This window comes from Thermobia domestica, chromosome 13, assembly GCF_964235325.1.
Source record: "Thermobia domestica chromosome 13, izTheDome1.hap1.1, whole genome shotgun sequence".
NCBI classification, from domain to species: Eukaryota; Metazoa; Arthropoda; class Insecta; order Zygentoma; family Lepismatidae; genus Thermobia; species Thermobia domestica.
In genome coordinates, this window is record NC_137466.1 from 153,754,004 (window position 1) to 153,777,100 (window position 23,097).

Below are 23,097 nucleotides of genomic sequence, written 5' to 3' on the forward strand. Positions count from 1 at the left end.
GATGCAAATATTATCTTTCATAATATTTAACGTAGAATTATACACTAATATTAAAATCCCTATAAGATTTTGTAAATACAAAACAGCAACATCTGACGCATGCAGTAGCGGCTCCAGTTGATTGCAATTGATTCTGCAAATATAAATTGGTTACATAACCATTAACATACATAATTATTAAAAATGCACTTTGAAATTAATAAAAGAAACTAAGTAATGATGAAAGTTAACTAGTTTTATTTACAGTATATTTATAATATTTATTACTTTGTAAAATAGGGACATGATAATAGTTTAATGATGCATTGAAATTCAAGTATCCATTTGATCATTTATATTCAACATCAACTTGTAGGCCTGACCTACTGTTTAACGTCGAATCAGAATCACACGTGCTCCTGCCGAGAATCAAATCCTATCCCAAGCACAAGATGTACTTGGTAACTCTTTATCCACGAGAAAGCTCCAAAATATGCGTTAAATTCTTCAAGTCTAGCAGGACTGACTTCAGTGTTCTCCACCTTAACCTTTAAGTGGCAAAATTCCTTGTAAGTTCCAACACAAATATCTCGTTGTATTTAGTTTCTTAGTGTCATACCATGATTTTATAACGTGCTACTTTGCCTGGGTAATAAGTATTATGTACGCTGTAGAAAAAATCGGGTGGTTATTTAAGTAACCAGTATCCATTCAGATATGCAGCGAGAGTGGGTGGTTAGAAATATAACCGCTATCACCTAAAGGGTTAAACTTATCCCACATGATTTGATATTGACTTCGCATACTTGGTTTCAGATATGATTTCAGAGGTAAATCAATTTAAAATGTAATTCACGATTATTCATTCGTTCTCTAAGTGCATAAAAAATGTTAATATACATCACACGTGCTATTAAATTCTGAAATCCTAAAGTGCATTAAGAAAGTATTTTTTTTTTTCATAATAATTCATATGAGCGTCGTAAACAAACAATCCTTTGTCGAAAACCTACTGAAAAACTGTCTTCCTTGAAACTATATGAGTCATTCTTTCTCCTGCGACTACAAGGTCTTTCTTTTCTCCTACGCCCAACTTCATTATGTGAATTGTGGAATGCGCAAAACCAGTGCAGAGCTCACGGGCAGAATCCTTCCAACCACCTCTTCCTCCTCTCTCCGGCCGCTGGCCACACGGAAATACATACATAGCCTTTTTTTCTTTTTTTCCTTCATGTTAAAAGTGTGATTAAGCTTGCGCGTAAGGGCAGACATTTAAAGGGCAATCCTCTGAGGCAGGCTAACGCAAGAAAGAGCCAAGTTAGAACACATCGTAGTCATGGTCTTTATATTATCAACCTTGAATCAGGGTTGGAAACTCCACACTAAAATAACTAAAAGATTTTTCGGTCACACCTCATTCCTAGACAGGAATAAATATCCGTGATTATTTTTTTTATTTTTTTGTATTAATTGGGAAGGCGTGTGACTGTAACTACATCACAGAGCCATCCCTGGTCGCATGTTACTTGGAAAACTATATTTCATAAATGAAGTCCCTAACACAACATTCACATGTTTCAAACCATGCTTAGCATGTCTCACAATATTCAGAAGACATATCACACCATCAGTGATTAAATTTGTTAAAGCTTTTACAGCAAAATTTGGGTTTATTACAGACATACCTGTATTACTCTCTGGTCGAGAACCCTGAAAGGGTGGCTCTGCAGGAGTTTCTGGCTCAAGAAAATTTGCTCCTTGTTCCGAAGGCTCAGATGTTTCTCTCCCATAAGCACCAACGTTTGAATATTCCATGTCACCGTAGTTATATTGATAATCTAAAGGAAGAAATAAAAGTAGATGTGAGTTTAATTATTGCGCTATACAAAGTGCTGTTAAATGTGTACGAACAGACGGATTTAATATTCAGTTAAGTTATTTCTGTTTATGTTTAACACAGACTCTGGTAAGTTTGGTGCGACCAAATTCAAATTTAGGTTAGAAGCATTTTTTTTCTTCTTCTGTTTTCTTATGTGTCTGAATAACTACTTTTCAAAATAGGCTGCCTTGCAATGCACGCGTTGCAAACACATCTGCATCTGAGAAGACGTACACAGCAGTTTTACACAACCCTGGGACACAAATATGAAGACTTATCTAGACTGTTTATATCTGAATTCTGTATCCTATGGCATCTATTCACAATTATTAACCTTGAAATAGGGGGCAGCGGTGGCTCAATGATACAGGTGTGTGGAATCCTTGGTTGCTTTCAGATGATAATGGATCCCAGCTTGCGCCAAGTGGGCTGTGTGGTGGACAAATACTGTGAGCGTGGGTTTCTCGAGGTTCTCCCGTTTCTTCCCACCATCTTCATTCTACCATTTCATTCACTCGCTCATCACCGTCTCCTTCAGCCTACATGGCATAACTGTGGGACATGAAGGTTTCTTTTTTTAAACAGTGGAATACATTTAGTTAACAATAGGACTTAAATATTTCCGTAAAGACAGAAAATACGCATTTTTAATCGAGTTACTAAAAAGATATGTGAAAACACTAGCTATGTTGACTGTGTCTGTAAGAGTTTTTCTTAACTGCCCCTTATGCGGTGGCCTTGTTAACCAGGTTAAGTAACTAGAGAAATCACTGAAAAAAGAAATGTACATAAACAACCAGTCAATAAGAGGTCTCATTCCAACTTTGAACCTTTGCACCAAAAGTGCAAATTGTGTTTATAAAGCGATTCGATCTTCATCTGAGTGATTTAACGTGGTGAACAAGGCTACAGCATAAGTGGCCGAAAACTTTCAGGAAAACTTACAGACGCAAATAATGGAATAGATGTTTTCACTTACCCTTTTAAGATCTTAAATATGTTGGAAAAATATGTAAAAATTATAGAGCTGGACTTGTAGATATTTGAATTTCGAACTTTCGCTTGGGGCAGATGTAAATATTTTGTTACTATAGATTATTTTAATAATTTATAGGCAGTATACAGATCTGAATATATTCTACAATCTCTAGTACAAAAACCACATTAAAATAACTTACTGTCTGGTTGGTTATATTCTACTTGATCTTCCATTTGCTTCTCAAATTGTTCGTCAGCAAAATTCCCACTTTGAGCTTCGAAGCCGTAACTATCATTTAATACCATGGGACCTGCTTCAACAACTGATATGTCCTCTTCGGTATCTGTAGCTGCAGGTGACACTTCACTCCTAGTTGCTACGTTCTCGTCACCAGCGTCCTCTGCAGAATTGTTGGTAGTTTTGGATGTGTCTAAAACTTTTAAATATGAAGTCAAGAAATATGGCGAATTTGGTGGTTGATAATTCTTAGTTTCATCTTCCTAAAATTATTAAAAATTCTTTATTATAAAAGTACTACACAAACATTACCACGTATTACATATATTATAGAATGATCATAGTAATTATTTCTGTATTTAAGAAACACATGAAGACTATATATACACAGAGTATGAAGTTTTTGTAATACATGTGTAAACTTACGAATCACGCAAACGTTTTCAGATCCACCTTTTATATGGATAGATAGATAGATATAATCCATCTTTTTAAAAGAAATAGGCTGTTTGAAACTTTTATTTATTTATTTATTTATTTATTTGTGAACAACACAGCAGTCATAAGCCCAATTACAGTGTTGATGTATTACAAAATAAATTTACAATAGTTTTCTTAAACATATTGCAGTTCATATTACAGATGTCAATTTCTTTGTGTTTGCTACATATTTTGTTTAAGAAGAGCATATTCTCCAGATTAGTGACTTCAATAATACATTGATCCTTGCTCTTTTTTTTTTTTTTTTTTTTTTTTTTTTTTTTTTTTTTTTTTTTTTTTTTTTTTTTACAATAGAACAGGCTGCAGTTGTCAACACGAGTTCTAAGTGTTTGGACACGAAAATTTAGTGTCGATTGGCGAGATCCATACAGTTCAACTCTTTTTTCATAATTTTATGGAGAAAAATCAGATGTATCACATTTCGCTTTTATTCATGTGTGTGGATACAGAAGTTGTCTATTGATGTAAGATAGTTTTCGTGTTAGTTTCGTATCAAATGTAACTCCAAAATTTTTGACTGAATTTAATCCATTTAATAAGATCTAGTTTATTAAATAATTAAACTCTATTTGGTTTTTGCTTCTAGCAAGATAAAATGCTACATTTATTTAAGTTATAGTAAGTTTATTAAGAGAACACCAGTTAGTAATATTTTCTAAATTGTAAATTAAGGCATATCCTAGCATATATTTTGAGGTTATCCGCAAAGAGCAATTTGCCACTTAAAGATATGTGGTTAGGGAGATCATTAATGAACAATAGGAACAATAATGAACCTAGGTTGGAGTCCTGTGGAATTCCAGAGTATGCAATATATTCAGTTGATTTAAATTCTTTACAAATAACATTTTGTTTACGATTGCTTAAATATAGTGAGAGGAATTTTATCAAGGGATATATATATTACAAGGGATATATATATGTAAGGGATTATATAATATATATATTATATATTACATCCACCTGACATCCAACATCTAATGAATTTGCTATAAAGTCTGTGATAATTACAAGATTTGTTATTGTTGATTTATGTGGAATATAGTCATGTTGATATGATAAGATTAATGAGTTGTTGATATAATGTTGATATGACGAGAATAAATTAAATATTGATTAGGATAATTAAATATAACTAGGACTTAAATAGGAATTAAATATAACTAGAATAAAAGCTGAATAGCAGTCATTGAGCCTTTCTCCTGAATATTCTACGTAAATCAATAAGACTCAATTCCTCACAAGAGTCAATACATTGTTTGAGTATAATCAAGATTTTGGAGCACGTTCTAAAACATCGTTATATTTGTTTTGTAAATGACTTTCATTTCCTTTTCCTATATTTATTTTCTTGTAAAGTTTCCTTAGATAGTAGCCACTTTTTAAAGTAAAATCTTTAGTCTCTCAAAATTACGGATGAAGACAGCAGGTAAGAGTCGAAAAAGTTAATGTGTACATAATAAATCAGATAGGGATAGGCACAAAGAATGTCTAACTTATGTGTATATAAATAACATACAGTAGAGTGCAAATTAATATGAACACATTTTACATTCCCAGTATTTTTACTTCTGTAAGATAAGAACAGTTTGAATTATATTTATTTTTCTACCCAATCATTTATATATGTTTTATGCTTGTCGCATATATATTTTTCCATTAGTGGCAGGAGGAATAATGTGCTTTGTATTGGTCCTGTGTTAATTACGTCATTTAGAAGATTATATACGTAAGTTTGCTGACGTATTTGTAAAATCATATTTTTGTGTGTAAAGTCTGCTGTGTGCTTGGATGCAAATGAATTTCACTTAGGGAGAGAATAAGAATCATAACATTCAATAGGATCATTTCTATGACACAAAGACAAATTAATGTGCTTGCTAATGTTAAATTATTTACTGTGAATATAAGCAAGTCTACATGGATAAAGGCAGACACGTAGCCAGGATTTCGTGAAGCGGAGGGGTCCGTGACATGAAATACTGTGGTCATCACAACAGGGGCTCGATCATTCTAAACTATTTTACTGGAACATATATTCGTTCGTTCAGCCAGGATTTCGTAATGGGGAAGGGGGGGGGGGGAAGCGTGGTATGAATTTCTGAATGCAAAGGAGCTCGATCAATCTAAACTACTTTACTATCAACATATATTAGTTTGTTAGGACAATAAAATTAGGATATGTTGGTAAGTATTTTAATAACAAAATATGAGAAATCTCGAGTAAAATAATAATAATAATAATAATAATAATAATAATAATAATAATAATAATAATAATAATAATAAACGTGCTGACAATATTTACATCCTTCCTCTCTTATTCAAATACTAGCAGCGTTCACCCCGCTTCGCTGCGGTCACCCCGGAACGCAATAAACTTTGTTACTTAGATAATTTTTACTTTTTCGCTTTCAAGTGATATGATAAAAACCATAGAAGATTGCAGTAAATCTTAACATTATATCGCCTGTCATTTATGTTAACCCGCCCCGCTTCGCTGCGGTCATCCCGGTGCTGGCATATTGTAAAAGTGTCTGTAAAAATAAGCAAATCAATTAAAAAATTTTAAACAGAAGATTCAAGCTATTTTCCGCTGTATATCGCCTGTCATTTATGTTAACCCGCCGAGTGACACGGTCATGCGGGTTGCATATAAATACGTTTATTTTTACCTATGATGAACTAATAACAAAGGATTTGTACGTTATGGACACCTGAATGGTCAATTATCTCAAGACACTGGTAATTAAAAATTAAAGTGATATGATAAAAACCATCTAGGGTCCAAATCCTAATAACCCCCCAAAAATGAAAGAAATTGGTTCAGCCGTATTAGCGTGATGAGCGGACAAAAAATTGTACGTTCTCTTTTATATATATAGATAACAATTTTCCTTTCATTATGACCCCAACTATTATAAAAAGTACATACTCAATAATGTACTCAGAATTACGGAATTCTCAGAATTTCTGCTACTAATCAGGGGGATTTCAAGAGAGATTTCAAGCTTCCGAAAGTATAGTACCGTTGTGTAACAACGTGGACATTTTTGATCATAAATTTTCGTCATCGCATCCTTGCAGTATCAAACATGTTATTTCACAAACAAATTTTCTACTGCTCTTTCAATCTGTCATTGGAACAGACAGTAGTTGACGGAATAATAAAAACAAAAATTTATATGGAAAGAAAGTTCTGTCAACATTTGATTCAACAGAGAAAGGAACGCAGATATTGTAAAATATTTCTTCTAACTGCTAAAATGAAGAAGGAAAGGTTTATTTGGGGAAAGAAATATAATTGGGCCAAGGAACAGTCGAAAGAGCTTCTCTTGTATGAGAAACTCATATTGTAATGCAAAGTCAAATATACCGGTATGCTCGTAAATCAATAAACAAAAAGATTTTATGAAATCATGTTGAACAGTGCGTGAAACACTCACGAACGAAAATGTGTTAGGATTGCTTCTCGATCTGCAGATCATGGCCTCTTGTGCTTATGATAGGATAATAAACTCCAATTAACATACAGATATCACACATAGAAAATAGTACCAACTCTTTAATGTATTTGTCCTAAAAGTAGAATTTTTCAACAAAACCTAGCATCTTTCACAATAAATAAGTAAGTTACTGTGGTATTGAACAAGCATTAAGTACAGTGCTTAAATTGGTCAGATAATTTATAAGGCAAACATCTGAGTGAGAACCTGTGGTTAATACTGAAAGGAAGGATGAAATAGGACCGTAGTTCAAAAGAAAGCATTTTTTTTTTTTATTTGGTACAACTCTAGTTCAAACACTCTAGTAGAATATATTTGTACAAAATTAGTGCATTACATGAAAAACAGATTAAAAACTCTTAATGCAGTAGAAAGTGGTCACATTCCGTACTAGACTGAGTTTTGTAAGTTAGTTACAGTATAACAACGAAGTTTTATTTTTCCAAATCTGTTTACATTAATTTGCGTACTACTGAAAGCGACTTTTTACTTCCAAACACTGTGATGCATGTATCTTTTAAATGAATTCAGAAAGATTCGAAGTTACTCAAAACATTTCCGAGCATGAGGTATACTAAACTATTTATCACAAATGAATTTATAAAGAACAATCACATAATGTGAAATTTCTTGTACTTACTGTACGCTTCCGTTTAATATTTTGTCTAGCAGTATACTGAAAATCAGGAGACACAAAAGGAGGTTTCTGTGGAAGACATTTTTCATCTTCGGAAGAAGAATCGTCATGTGCTCTCCGTAAATTAGGTGTAGTTGGCAATAACTGTGGATCACTTTGATCGCCATTTTCACCTATAGTAAAGTAAAATTATTTACATTTATCTAATAAAGGGAACAATTCAGCAGATATTCTATAAAGAAACATTTATTTTGCTTCAGTACTTTTTGTATTTTGAAAGTTTGCTATAGTTATACAGTATATGAGTGAATTTTAATGTAATTTATAGTAGTATTAGTTTAGCCCTTTGTTCCAAATTTAACCCGGCAACATTGGCGCCAAGTCTCACAGGCCCATGCTACCTGTTTTTGTAGCCTGTTAGTAGTAGCTGCCCATTGGTTCTGATTGGGGTTCAAATTGAAAATTTTATTTTTCAATGGACACTTCTGAACATGATTTATTACATTGTGATAACATATTGAAACTTTTGAACTTTTTACTAAATAATAATTGTAATTCTACTATATTTTTCATAACTCTTCAATTAAAAAAAAATGTAACATTTGTATTGAAATTTGCAATATACCTGTTTAATATGCGTAATACAAAATAAAATTATCAACAAAATATTTTAAACAAAAAATATTACATAAAGATTTAAAATTTAACTAATGAGTCTGTGAGACTATGCGCCAGTGTTCAAGTCACATTAACACGCGGCAGTGCCGACGGGTTAACCGAAAAAAATCTAAAGCTAAAATAAAGATGGAATATCAGAAAAATTTGGTCGCTGTACTAGCGACTATTTGAACTTCCACCAATTCAATAGACTGGCAAACGCAGAATCGAGATTTGAGTCCTTGCCAGTTTAGCGGCCAGGTTTTTCTGTTATCCAATGTTTATTCTATATCACCTAGTATTTAGTCCATATGAAATCGGATTTGGTGGATGAAGGACCTAAGTAACTTTTTTTCGAAAATTAATCTTTTACAGTGAATACAAGTGTCTCTCTGTCAAATGATACGCAATTAATCTTTTACAGTGAATACAAGTGTCTCTCTGTCAAATGATACGCAATTTCATTTGATTTCACAACACACAATGAATTATATACATGGTGGAAGCTATGCAGAAAAAAATGATACTTCATTTAGAATTTAATCTACTAAACAACTTTTCATCCATCAAATTCTTCAATTATAGTTAAAATACTAAATAAGTAAATAAAAAATGTTCGCCATTCAAGACAAACCAAATGAAGCCCAAGAACCTTGGCTTTACACTTTCTAGACTCCGACACACGGAAGTGATGTAATCAGCATCACACTCAGGTCGTTTTTAAATCCGAGGTTTCCATTCCACTGAATCGCATTGAATCGATGGTGGAATGAAAGAACATTTCTACCCCTACCGAGGATTGAACCCACGCCAGTTGAAGTCAAATGCCTTACCGGCTGTGCCACCACAGCTCTTAGTTAAAATAGTAGTGAAAAGGGTTGATGGAGATGATATACAAATAACTAACTGTAAAACTCTTCCATCTTAAATAAAAGAATTCCGTGTCTGAAAATTCTAGGTCAGAACAATGCACGAGAAATTGACATTTGGTGTTTTAATTTTTTTTTCCATTTACAAGATTATCCCATATAGTCATATTTTTGCACCGTGAGGAAAAGAACGATAATTTACCTCGAACACTACCGTTATCAGGAAAATAGTTTCCACCAGACTATAACCAGTTAATGCAATTTGTCAACCAGTTAATGAGTCAATTGCTGAAATAAGTCACCGGTTTTGGAGGTGAAGAACAAGATCACTATTCATCGCATGACATCATCTTGCATTGTTTTCCCGAATAGGTGGTTTTGCAGGATGCAAAAGAGACAGCAGTTAGTTGTTGCAAGATCTGATGAAAATGCCGGGTAGGGAATTTTCTCCCAGCCATATTCCTTAATCTTATTACAGAGTTTCTTGATGAATGTGGGCGTGGGTTATGAGCATACACGCTTGCGATGAACCAGAGCAGGACATTTCTTGAACAATGTTGTCCGTAGGTGTTCAAGCTATTGATAGTATACATTTGCATTTTGATTGTCTAGTTCCGTAGCAAAAGCTCAAAATGGACCATTGCACGGATATCCTACCAAACACTCAACATTACTTTGCAGGGATGGAAGTCCTGTTTTGACAGTTCCTGCGTTCCCTCTTTAGGTGCCCACTAACATCTTTGTGTAATATTTATAATAGAGAAGGACCCACTTTTTATCCCTTGTGAACACTGTGTCCATAAATCGCTCACGCCTGTGACGGGTGAGCAGGGAACTTCAGATGTTCACTCGTTGCTGTTTCTGTTGAGACGTTAACGCATGGGGTACCCATTTACCGAGTTTCGACACGTGACCAAGGTCCTGTAGATGAAGATGAATGATCAAATGGGTGACATGGAGTTCTTTTAACAGTTCTTCGATAGTTTGCATTGGGTTCCGGAACTTCCACACTTCCACAGCACCCTGACCATATACAGTCTTGATTTTCATGTCGCTGCGCTAGCTGAATGTCTCTGCTGAAGTCATACGCATGATATGCCATATGTGGTTCTCCGATACCGCTGTGATCAAACACAAGCCACAATTAAAAACGTGGAGTAGACTGTTCTCCTTCTACATACTGCCACAATGAAGTACTTTATATGACACAGCTATCTCACATCTCACGCCATCTACTTCACTATTCGCTCGTTAGATGGCGTCATTGCAGCGATCATCGAGAAAACGACATTACTTATGGGATGAGCTGATATTAACTACTAATGTTGTGTAGCTAACGATTAATAGAAAGGACAAGGACATATTTTATGGCAACAATGATTAGTCTCTCCTTTCTCTCTGCAAAAGGTCTCTAAACCTAGTCCAGTACCTGGTCTACAATTTCTTTGTTCACGTCGAAATCATTCACATCGCTATGTACGTGCATTTTAAATTCAGATGCACTTGACTTTTCTTGTTTTACAAATTCCATTTAGGATATTAAACAAGATATAACCTAAATTCATAATTGCTGTCTAAACAATATATTCAATTTTAATTAGTACGTTCCTGTAAGAAAAAGAATCATTCAACCTTTCGTTTGTTCACTTCTTCACGAATAGTGAAGGCGTAAAGTCAAAGAACGTTATAAAGAAATCAATACTAATTTTGGAACAAATTCATACAATTATAAAGAAATTAATATTAATTCCCACCAGCCGCCATATAAATTTGTTTTCAGAAATGATTAAAATAAACTAGAATATTTGCATGACCAAAACTGTACGTATAAATACATCTAGATTATTTTTATTTATTCTCTCTCTTTCTCTTTTTTCTTTTTTTTTTAGTTTAACGTCCCACGATTATGCTCCAGAGCTACGGGAGATGATGATGATGGTAATGAACAAAATGTGGAATGAAGAAAGTGGGAGAATTCTGAGAATTCCCATGCATAGAATCATCACAAAAGCTACTTGGCGACAGCTAGGATCGAACAAGGGACCCCATGCACCTCAAGTGAGCGCTTTACTACATGAGTCCGTGGCTTCATTATCCAAAATAATGTAATCATATGTAAATAACTGAATAATAATATAATAATAATAATAATAATAATAATAATAATAATAATAATAATAATAATAATAACGTACCGAATTGCTGGGTCTCAATACCACTGTCTTCTTCTGCCTTATCTGATGCTTCATTTTCAGCTTCCAGTTCAACTAATTCATTAATCTCACTTTCGTCTTGTAATTGACTGTTAGTATTAGATATACGTTCAGGCTCTGGTGTTGGTGGTGGGGCAGAAGGTACAGGAATTTGTGATTTCGTTTTGCTTATTAACATATTTTCTCTTGGTTCCATTTCACGTGAACTAATAGTTTTCCTGGTTTCTTCACGCAAATATGAAGGCCGTGTCTTTGTAGACTGTTGAGAATCAACTTCGTCCAACAGCGCGGGAGGCGAATAATCCATTAAAGGTAACTAAAATGAAACCAGAAAATATGAATAATATAGTAATAAAATGCTTGATTTATCTTTGTAATCAATTTAGTTCACATAAAATCAATCAATCACGAATATCATAAATAAATCATAAGTATAAACCGTTAGATGATGAAAATTATTTTTCTACGTAAATATACCAGCGAATGATTACTTCGAGACACCAAATGTCGAAGACTGGACAATCAGCAGCTCCATGGAAATATTAGCTTTAGTGGCATGTCTAATTAATATAGCTATCTTTCTTTTTAAATAAGTTGTAAAGGCTTTTAAGGTTTATTTGTTGAGGGCCCAAAATTTGTACAGTCTGCTCTGGCGGCAAAACAGCATTAATTACAGCTAAAAGTGGCAACATGATCTACGGGAGTAAATTTTAGGAGGAAGACAACATAAAGTGGTACATAGCTTTTTTTAATTTATCATGAATAAGAGCAGAGAAAATTTAGGGGAGTTGTGATTTTACCAAATCCCTTTCTTGTCTGACCTAGAAAGCAAGTATTTTATTTGACAAAATTCTTACATTTCCGTCCTAATTGCGTACAAAAGTTAGAGGTGCTCATCACACTCATTCCTAATTTCTCTCTCTTTTTTTTTTTAATATTGGAGACATCAATATATATAATAACTTTTATACAAAAAATACAAAATATTACTTAGTAAAGTAAATAATTTTTGAAGTGGGCTTCTATTTTTGCCGATCGTCGTTTAAGCGTATGATATGACGTCATAATTTACTCAAGTAATTCAGATTATGAAATATATCGACGACAGAAACTATTTTAGTAAGTAATAGTTTTTAAGTGCTAAATAATTACGTAATAAGGAACATTTAATATTATATGTTGAGTTTCGCAGTAGTTGGAAAATGTGAAAAAGTAAAGACGGGACTGACGAATTGAGTTGATTTTGAGTTTAACGTTCCTTTCAGCAACGAGGTTATGTGAGACGGGACCTATTTATTAACGTGAAATCCGAACCACTTGAGCTCCCGCCGGGAATCGAACTCGGGGCTCCTACGACGTACGCTAACCGTTTAGCCACGAATGAGCTCGATGGGACTGACGAGTACACTTAAAATTGAAATATTATTAAGTATTATTAAACTGAAATAGGGGTATATTAGAAGTCCGGGCCCATAAATCAACTCCGTTACGGGTAAAAATATGACAAAATAGGAAGAGAGGACAGGTTGTTGGAAATAGGTATTTTTTTTTAGTCTAAAATGGGGAAATTTTATCAGTAGTACCATCCTACTGGTAAGATGTCTTATTTTAAATGAAACAGCAACGTTTCAAATACAGCATACTGTTCGAACGGGACGTAAGGGCATGCAAAAATCACACAAGGAACGTGCACATTATGTGAGGAAATCTAGAATACCTAAAATTCTTTTTCCAACAGGAGCCGCGGTGGCTCAATGGTAGAGTGTTCACTTCTGATGCGTGGGGTCCCTGGTTCGATCCCCGTTCAAGCCAAATGGACTTTGTAGTGGACACGCACCGTGTGCGTTGGTTTTCTCTGCGTTCTTCCGTTTCCTTCCACTTCCTTCATTCCACCATTTCATTCATTTCTCATTATCACCATCTCCTTTAGCCTAGGCGGCATAACCGTGGGATGTAGAATTCAAAGATTTCATTTCATTTTCCTAACAAAGTTATTTGTTGGTATGGTGATGGTCGAAACGAAGAGCCTACGAGCTAGCAACGTTGCTTTTTTCATTTAACAACTCCTTACCAGTGTGCTCAAATGCTAGTGCGATTGGAAAAGGTTCACATTTTACATTGAAAACTATCTATTTGCAACAACTTTTGTCGCTTTTTACATATTCCTATTTTTACTCATACCGGAGTTTCCCGGACTTTTCATACACTCTGTGTAACGCACCTGTAAGGTTCTTTTCTATTCATAAAAACACACATCTTTCCGAGTTAAACTATAAGTATAATAGGGAAAATAGGTAGACAGATAGATTTATTTAGTTTATAAAACCATTACATTGTAGGAATAATTAAAACTTCTGACCAGAGTATATACACAATGTAACGGTTTCGACAACTTAATGTTATCTTCATCAGAAACTGAGTTAGTGTCTGATGAAGAAAACGTTAAGTTGTCGAAAGCGTTACACTATATTTTAGTTTTTATAAATAAGTGTATATACTCTGGTCAGAAAGTTAATTATTCCTTTACTGAGTTCCAGAGTCGTGATGAATAGGGTTACATTACATTGTATATAGTATATAAGGATATACAAATTGTGTAGAACATGTCAAACTTGAGCAAATAAACATAAGACTCACATAAAGATATCATTATGATTATATATATATTCAATTTAACATCATGTAAGTAATGCTTGCACTATTAATATATTTTTTTCAGTTCGTGTTCAATATCTCTTTCAGCTAGGTATAAATTAAAAGTGACGAAACAGGAAAAATTATCTTTCTTGATAATTGTTCGTTTTACACGAACAGAAACCATATACCATTCTTACATATCCACTCAAGCAAAAAATTGCATGTATATTACATTGAGTTTACATATATAAATAACTATCTTTCTAAATGTGTCACTGTTTTCTTTGATTTTGCATTAGGTGCACTTAAAATTTCTTTTTACAGTCCCTGTAGACTAAATTATTAACTATTTGAGTATACTCAAAGAAAAAAATGGAAAAGATTTAATGAAACCTAGTTTCCTTTAAATATTCCAACTTGAATTATATTATCTATAATCCTGTTCTTACGTTTAGCTCAGGAACTGAAATGACGCTCCTACGGAGTACTGAGTGAAATTTCGCATATGGAGTCGGAATGTGAACAGTTACTCTTTCTGGTCGAGTAGGTGTTACCTGTAAGAAAAATTAATCCATGAATTGCTGAAATGATATCAAAAGAACAGAATCATTTAACAAATATTTCGCGAGTTTTGTTTACAAGGTGGCGACAAAAATTACGGAAAAGAATTCACTGACTTCTTCTGGTTTTCAAGAACATTTTCTAAAATTTTTTTTCTGATATTTAATTGCTCATACAGACTTTCTCATGTTGATGGAAAAACAAGAATTAAAAAAAAAAAAGACCGATGATACATGAGTAATATATTTTTCCCTAATCAACTAGTAAAATGAATAATATAAAAGCAAGAAACCCATTTTATTATGAAATTACAAAACAGTTGACTAATAAAAATTCCTGTACAAAACAAGAAATCCCTGTACATCTTTCCTGAAATTTGAATCTGTAACTTTAGTCATATGATGAAAGTTTCGTCACATAAGAAACGGAAAGTCGCAGTGAAACACTCACCGAAAAAAGGTGGATGTTTATACATAAAAACTAACTGTAGAATATTGACAACATATCTTTGGAAAAAATTAATATATTATGTAATTAATTTCACTTTTCCAAATGCTTTATTTGCTCATCAATATTACGCTTATTTTTCATTGTTTTAATCTCCTTAGCTTGAACTTCGTTTAGAATGATCTTTATTTTTCTGTCTTCACCTTCTATATGTTTCTTTTCCTCTTTCTCACGTCGTTGATTTGTTACTTCTGCAATACAAGTACGAGCATTTCATGCATAATGAATTTTCTTATGAATAATTTCTCAGGGTGAACCGAAGAAGCTACTGAATCGTATACAAATCTAAGTGTTACTAAAGTTTGCTCTTTTAAATTCTCTGCTACACATTTCGGATTGGTTAAAAGTATTCTTTCTAGATTTGAATTCTCATAAGAGAAAATGGAATCTTTTTTTAACAGTATCTTTAAATCATTTCATTATGAAATTTCCAAATTATTTAGTCAAGAGTCATCCAAACACTGACCAGTTCGAAATCCTGACTCATTATTGTTTTATAATTTGAATTTGAACAAAACTCTTTGAACTGCCTCAGAACTCCGTCTGCTCTACTGTCATCTAACCAGTTATTTTTAACTAATTCAACCAAAAGAGATTTCATGCGTTAAGATCCGAACATGACATATGAGGTCAGTTTAATAAGTCATTTGGTTCGCATAATAATAGGCTGTGTTGTCATCTGTATATGTAGTCTGAAATAAATGAATATAAATACACGAATAAATGAATAAATAAATACTTCTTTCTATGAATAAATAAATTTGTAGTCTGAAGTCATTCTGACAATATATATTGGGTGACTCATGTCCTTCCTATGAAAATGTTCAGCTTTGGGCAAATTAATTTAAGCGTGGCAAAACAAGTATTGAAGATACACCATGTCCTGGGAACCCAAAATCAACGATAAAGTCCATGATTGGTTTTACCCGACATACGAGTAGAAATGCGGAAGACACAAACACCTCAACTGAGCGGGTTTACTTCATTTTGCATACTGAAATCCCATAAAAAAAACTGTGCAAGATGGGTGTGCGTTTACTCACTCCAGAACAGAAAGAAACCCGTGTCGTTGAGCAAATATTTGGCTGAGCCATGATTTGAATTGCTTTCCTATCCTTCCTATTCATTATATTTAGCTCCATCAGACCACAATTTATTCCTGAAACTCAAAACTTTCTTAGAGAACGAAAATTTGAGTCAAATGAATGTGTTATACAGACAGTGGACGAGATTTTTGAAACTTTTGAAAAAAAAAGTGGGGCAAGTGCCTTGAATTGTGAGGGGTTTATGTCGAAAAATAAAGTACGTTAAAAAAAACTCAAATTATTTTCTTTCATATCAAACCAAGTTCTATTCTCGTAAGATGAAAAATATATTTTTTTACAATACTTCACGATGCCGTTATCACATCAACCTACAGTCAAACACCCATAACCACTATTGTATCAATGTTATGCTCTGTGTTTGATTGACTGCTTGAGGGAGCATTGTGCGTCGCGAACTGCTGCCACCTCGACAAGTGAACAATGGAACTGCATACTAGCAACAATTGGAACGCGTGTATGGAAAGTTGGGAACCGTGGTGCCAGGATAACATGAAGTTACTTGCTGCTAAGGCTTTTCGCGACAAATAAACCAACTTGGTTGGGAAATGCTAATATATTTCCATATTTCCCGGATATTTCATCATCGGATTACCATTTGTTCCATTCGTTTGACGACCATCTGTAGAGACAACGATTTCGAAGGTAACCTATGCATCGAATGTCTTCTTTGGCTTACGTTTCTTTGAGTTCTACCACCGTGGGATTCAAAGTCTGGTTGAGAGTTAGGGACAGGTATATGCTGATGGAGATATCTATGATTTTCCAGTTACAATCTTGTCCAAAAATTCTCGGCCATCCACCTTGCTTTAGAAGGCGATATTCTGGCAACCATACATAGAGAATTCTAATACTTTGGCCCTAATAAAGATCTCAATTGGTTGTAGGACGTTCACATTTATTTGATTTAATTTCGGTTGTACATAAGAGTGCACGAATTTCCAAAGAACGGTAGTAGCCAGGATTTTTTGAACAGGATTGTACTCTTACTTCATGTTATCGCCTTTCTTATTGTAGAGTCAAAATCCGATAAGACTTTTTGGGTACCTACTAACAAGAAATTACACATTAGGGAATGTTAAAAAGCTAAATTCTTGAATTAAGAATGAAAAATCAAATTAAACATTTAAAATTAAAATAAGCATATAATAAAAATTAAAATTTTAAATTAAATAAAATCCTCGAAAAACAAATAACTTATAATTTTACAGTGAATTCTTTGTGATGAAATTAGCCCTAATAAGCGTGTTTTTCAATATGTTAAAAATGAATGTGTGTACGTAAAAATAGAAATTACAATTGTGTTAGTAGTTACAGGCAATATTGCTTCTATTTGGAATTGGAACATTAATGTATACTAGAGCTTTTCCCTTTTCAGAAACTTCAAGAAATTCATCATAGGTTCTAAAAAGATCTAAAATTATAAAAAAGAAAGCAATGTCTAGCTTTAATGAAAATAATATAATTTAGTTTTTTTTTTTTTTCAAAAAAGAAGAACGATTTATAAGTCTAGACACAAGGAGTGCCTATTTTCAGAATGAGTCTGTAAAAAGTCATAGGGACAACATTTATTCGTGCTTGTGTCCTTCAAAATACTTTTCTGCTGCATTTTGACACTGATTCCAACGTTGTCGCCATTGCTGGAAGCAATCCTGGAACGCCTATTGTAAATTACGTCTGAATTTCCTTGTCGTGTTACCCTGGATGTCCTGGATGTGTCAAATGATTTCTCTTTCAAGATGGATTTCAGTGTAGGGAGGGTTTCACATGGATTCAGATGGATTTCACATGCCGCATTCCTACGTCATCGTGTAAGATTTGACAATGTGAGCCGATGAAAATGTTTAACTCTTCTGCAATTTCACGGACAGTAAGTCAACGATCGGATCTCATAATGTATTGACCTGGACAACTTTCTCTTCATTTCGACCCACTGATGGTGATCATCCTTCACTATTTTTCTAGCTTGAAAATGTGCAAACAAATGAAAGGTTATTTTGCGACTCACTGCAGCATCACCGAATGCTCCTTGCAGTTGCAACATTCTCTTTGCAGCCGTTTTTCCAAGTTCAAAATAAAATTTAACATAGATTCGCCGATCCTTTCCATCACCCATCTCATAGTTCGATACTGAACGTAATCATGTCTCACTCAACCCTACCTGGGCTCAGCGTAGGCGCTAGCTACCACGCCCTGAAGTCATCACGTCGTGTTACCTAGGATTCCGAACTACAATTAATTCTTTGAAAGAACAAAAAGCGTAAAGAGCCGCTCTTCTATGTTAGTTCTCGATGTAGCAAGTATATTACTCAAGAAGGTATATAGTTGGTTCAAGTCGTCTCTCAAGAATCGTAAGCAAATAATTGAAATATGCAATAATAAAACAATATTTCAACTATCTTTACCAGATGGCCTGCGAAAACACGTGAGTTTGATACATTGCTGTTATGGAACTATAATTTCATACCATTGAAAACTGGTCGTGATGAAGAGTGATAGATTAAAGAAGTGATCATTCAGAGAAGTTTCACTATATTTTTGGAATTCAAAATATTTAGATTTGATTGAATGTACCTTTAGTTTTGAAACTTTGGTTGCCGAAGTTCTTAGTATAATTTCTAAATTATTCTTTTTAGTTTACTAGATAAATTGTTTCGGATAATAACATTGATAACATTATTACAAAAGTTTGTAAAGGAAAAAGTTTACACTTACAATTCTATTTGCAAGGGATTTTATAATAATAAAACTTAAAAGCATAAACATAAAAGCACGTTAAGAAGTAAAATCCTATTACTGATTTCTTACCGGCACCATTTGATCAGGATTTGGTGTCACAGTTCTTAATTGGTAGTCTTCCAAGTAATCTTCTGAAGTAATAGAAGAACCTGTGAAAATTGTATTTAATTAATTTTAGATTGAAGAAAATTATCAAAGTAAATTAGCTACGTATGATGATAAGCACATTGACAAAAAATTAGTCAGCCTCTCGTAGAATTACCTTATGCCTCTTGCCTGAATAAACGTTTGAATTCTCTTTGTAAATGAGTCCATGAGTGTTACAGACATATCCCATTGATGTGAATCTACTCGTTCATTAGTACAAATTGTAGTTCCAAGAAAGTATGGGGATTGCTATTTCTGTGTTTCATCTGCTACTTCAAATAACACCACGGATTTTCATCTGGAGGCCAGATCAAATGCGACAGGGTGCTTGAATGTTACTCAGACCATATACAAACTCGTTGAACCCTATGAACATGGAAGCTGGTCGGCTTCAATGGAGATGGCCGGTTTTTGAACTCAACGATTCAGTTAAAGACTGCAGTAATTCTTGGCGGGTTTGGAAAAGGTTTTCCTTGATCAGGGGTTAAAGTTGTTGGCGGTCCCTTTAAGTTAAGATCTTTCCGAGATCACAGTTCTGACGCCGTTTCGCGTTCACATGGTATTCCTTGTAGATGCATTGGACTGTCTACTCTGATATACCAACTAATCGGATAACTTCATTTACTGTGTGACCATGGGCATACCCAAATAAAACAGCCCGTTTTCGCCATTCTGTTACTTATTTGCTTCGACTTATGTCGATAAACTGTTTCTATGCAACTGACTGTCATACTAACATCAGTTAACTACAATGTGATGAGTCACTTAGTTATGTGTTATCAATAAAAAGTTATCAGTAAACATATCTAAATATTACTGCACTAAAATCAGAAATTTCTTAACATGTATTCAAGTGCATACCTGTAAAAAGAGTAATTTTAATGTGACAAACAGTAGCAATTGCATTATTATTAATCTTTCGTTCAACATAAATATCTCCTTGTGCTTGGATGTGCTATTTGCTAAACTAGAAATTAGTAACTAAGATGCGTACACTATTTTATTCATTCTTTACCTTGAGATAGAGATTGCTCCCTTTCTTTCAACTGCTTCTCATTAAGGAGACGGTTCTTTCTGTTTTGGAGATTTTCTATCTTCATTTTTAAATTTCTGAAAGAAAATTGTCTATTAAGTTACGCAATAAGTAGCATTCGTTTCTCCAGTATGTATCATCACTCGAAGTGATCTATATTATAATATGATCTTTATATTATTAATTTTTCATTTTTTCGCATATGATACACTAAAAGCAGCACATAACGTGCGGATACTTTACATTTGAACACCACAGAACAGTAAATAGCAGTACTTACTACTAACAAATTTTACAATTTAATGCATTTCCAAAGTTACTATGCTCGACAAGGGACTTCTTGAGTCTGTTTCCATACGTTAAATTACAATAGATACAGAAATAATTAAGTATATGTGTAGTCTATTTCTGAATAAAAGTAATGGTGTAAAAAAAAATGGTGTAAAAAATAGTATTCAGTTTCTTTAACAGAGTTAACATAATAATGAGAAAGTTTATGGTTAAAGTTTATCATAAGAAGCAATAGCGGTGTATTTGCATTTGCAACTTGTTTATATAAGACATGTTTAGTTTTATAAAAGAGTTGTTTTATTGCTTGTTTTATAATTACCTGATCACCTACACTATTTAGATCATTGTCTACGTGATGTTTCCGAAATATTAGTAAATTGTGAGATAACATAGTGATTGCAGTTTTCTTTATTAAGTATCAATTTGATACTGAAAGAAAACTGCAAACATATATTTAAAATATACCTTCACTATGTTGTATATGTCAAATTAAATCATACAATATTGACTTTACCAACTTATTTGCTAAATATGTCGACCGGACACGATACTAGTGCAACGTCCACAAATGTGGACCACTCTGTGTTGCTGAACGATAGTGATGACCCGAGCATTAACATTTTAAATACTGCCGATGCATCTATTTATCATGATTCCGTGTGTTCCCATTGCAACAAACAGTTACTTAATGCAAGAGGTCTAGCAATCCACAACAGTAAGTGCCATCGAACTAGTACTAAAGACAAACCTACATCGTCCACTCTCACTTCCATTTCCTCATCTTCTTCACATAGTTCTGTCTTGCGCAACTGCATTGATAGTCCCAACGAGATGTCAATCGAAGAATGCAACACGCTCCTCGGAAAACTCAAAGCCATTACTCCTATTCTACGTAGAGTACCTCGAGGAGCTAGACCAGCAATGGCTGAATCCCTCTGTCAAGTTCTACAAAATATTGTATCTTCTAATAGCCTGCAATCGTGGAAGGAGCTCTTCTTCTTCCCCTACGTAACTCTTTGTTCACCAACAAGAACTAACAAAGTGTCCAATATCACTACATGGGTGAAACAAAGAATCACTAGTTGGACTAATTCTCGCTGCGATGCTCTTCTTTATCGCCACCAACGACCCTCCAAACCTCGCCTATCAACAGATGCAATAACCTTCAATACGAAGAGTATAGAGAACAAACTTTCCGACGGCGATGTCCATGGAGCAGTCAGACTCCTCATATCTGATGACACTTTGGCGCTTCCAAATGCTACAGTGCTAGAAGCTTTACGGAATAAACATCCTACACACAGTCACACCTTCACACCTCCTGCACTCATCGAAAACGCTCCAGCTCTCCCTAGTGTTTCTGTCATGGAAGTCCAGAGAGCTCTTCGATCCTTTCCTTCCGGCTCCGCAGGAGGTATAGACAGTTTACGGCCTTCCATCCTCAAGGATCTTCTACTATACCAGAACATTGACTCTAGAGACCGTCTGTTGAACACTATCAGTGATTTTCTTCAAATAATCCTCACCGGAAACGTACCTAAAGAAATCAGGCCAATTTTTTTCGGAGCGTCGCTTATAGCATTGAGGAAGAAATGTGGCGATATACGCCCCATCGCTGTCGGTAACGTTTGGAGACGGTTATCAGCTAAAATAATATGTCAAAGAATTAGGGAACCGTTATCTAGCTTTTTGTCACCACATCAGTTGGGAGTGTGCATTCCACATGGCTCAGAAGTTGCAGCCCATGTAGCCCGACTATATTATTCTCATCCCCACAACCAAGAAAAAATTTTCTTGAAACTTGATTTCCGGAATGCATTCAACGAAATCAACAGAGACTCTATGCTTACTGCCGTAAAAACGCACTTCCCTTATATATACGCTTTCATCCATCAGTGCTATTCAAAGCCTAGTTACCTATTTTTTGGTGAAGACATTATCCTCTCCCAGCGAGGTGTTCAACAAGGCGACCCCCTAGGACCTGCTTTATTTGCGTTGACACTTCAATCTATTGTCAGCAACATCAATACTGAGTTAAACATTTGGTATCTCGACGATGGAACTATAGCTGGAGACAAGGAAGATGTCCTGGAAGCTTTGACAAAGGTTCATAATCAATCTCGCGAGATTGGATTAAATCTCAATTTCAGTAAGTGTGAAGTTGGTTTCCTGGGAGTCTCAAACGAACAGGCTAACGCCCTGCATACCCTCCTCAACGAAGTCGCACCTGGAATTCAACTTATATCACCAGACAGAGCCTTCCTTTTAGGTGCAGCACTAAACACTGACACTCGACGCATCATGTTACTGGACAAAATATCCAAATTAGATTTCTTTTTCACTCGCCTATCTAAGATTTCTGCACACTCAGCTGTCTATCTCTTGCGGGCCTCATTAGCAATACCTAGACTGTTATATTTCCTTCGTAGTTCTCCATCCTGGCGCGAGACAGATCTTCTAAATGAATACGATAATACCATCCAACTTGGCCTAGAATCTCTTCTCAACTGCTCTCTTACGGATAGGTCATGGCTACAGGCATCTCTCCCAGTGGATCACGGAGGTTTAGGTATTCGTCGAGCCCTTGATTTGGCCACTCCAGCTTTCCTTTCTTCCATTCAT

At 34.5% G+C, this 23,097-nt stretch overlaps 1 protein-coding gene across 5 annotated transcripts in view; it reads right to left on the reverse strand.

Moving 5' to 3' along the window:
* The window catches only part of LOC145668645 (uncharacterized), a 65,666-nt gene that overhangs the window by 2,914 nt on the left and 39,655 nt on the right, over positions 1–23,097 (reverse strand). For all 5 annotated transcript variants that reach the window (XM_081736699.1, XM_081736696.1, XM_081736698.1 and 2 more), the window contains exons 7-13: positions 20,167–20,261; positions 19,074–19,153; positions 14,544–14,648; positions 11,440–11,773; positions 7,722–7,891; positions 3,037–3,337; positions 1,665–1,817 (exon numbers count right to left, since the gene is read on the reverse strand). In XM_081736699.1, the coding sequence (XP_081592825.1) occupies positions 1,665–1,817; positions 3,037–3,337; positions 7,722–7,891; positions 11,440–11,773; positions 14,544–14,648; positions 19,074–19,153; positions 20,167–20,261 (1,238 nt within the window). The remainder of the gene's footprint in view (positions 1–1,664; positions 1,818–3,036; positions 3,338–7,721; positions 7,892–11,439; positions 11,774–14,543; positions 14,649–19,073; positions 19,154–20,166; positions 20,262–23,097) is intronic.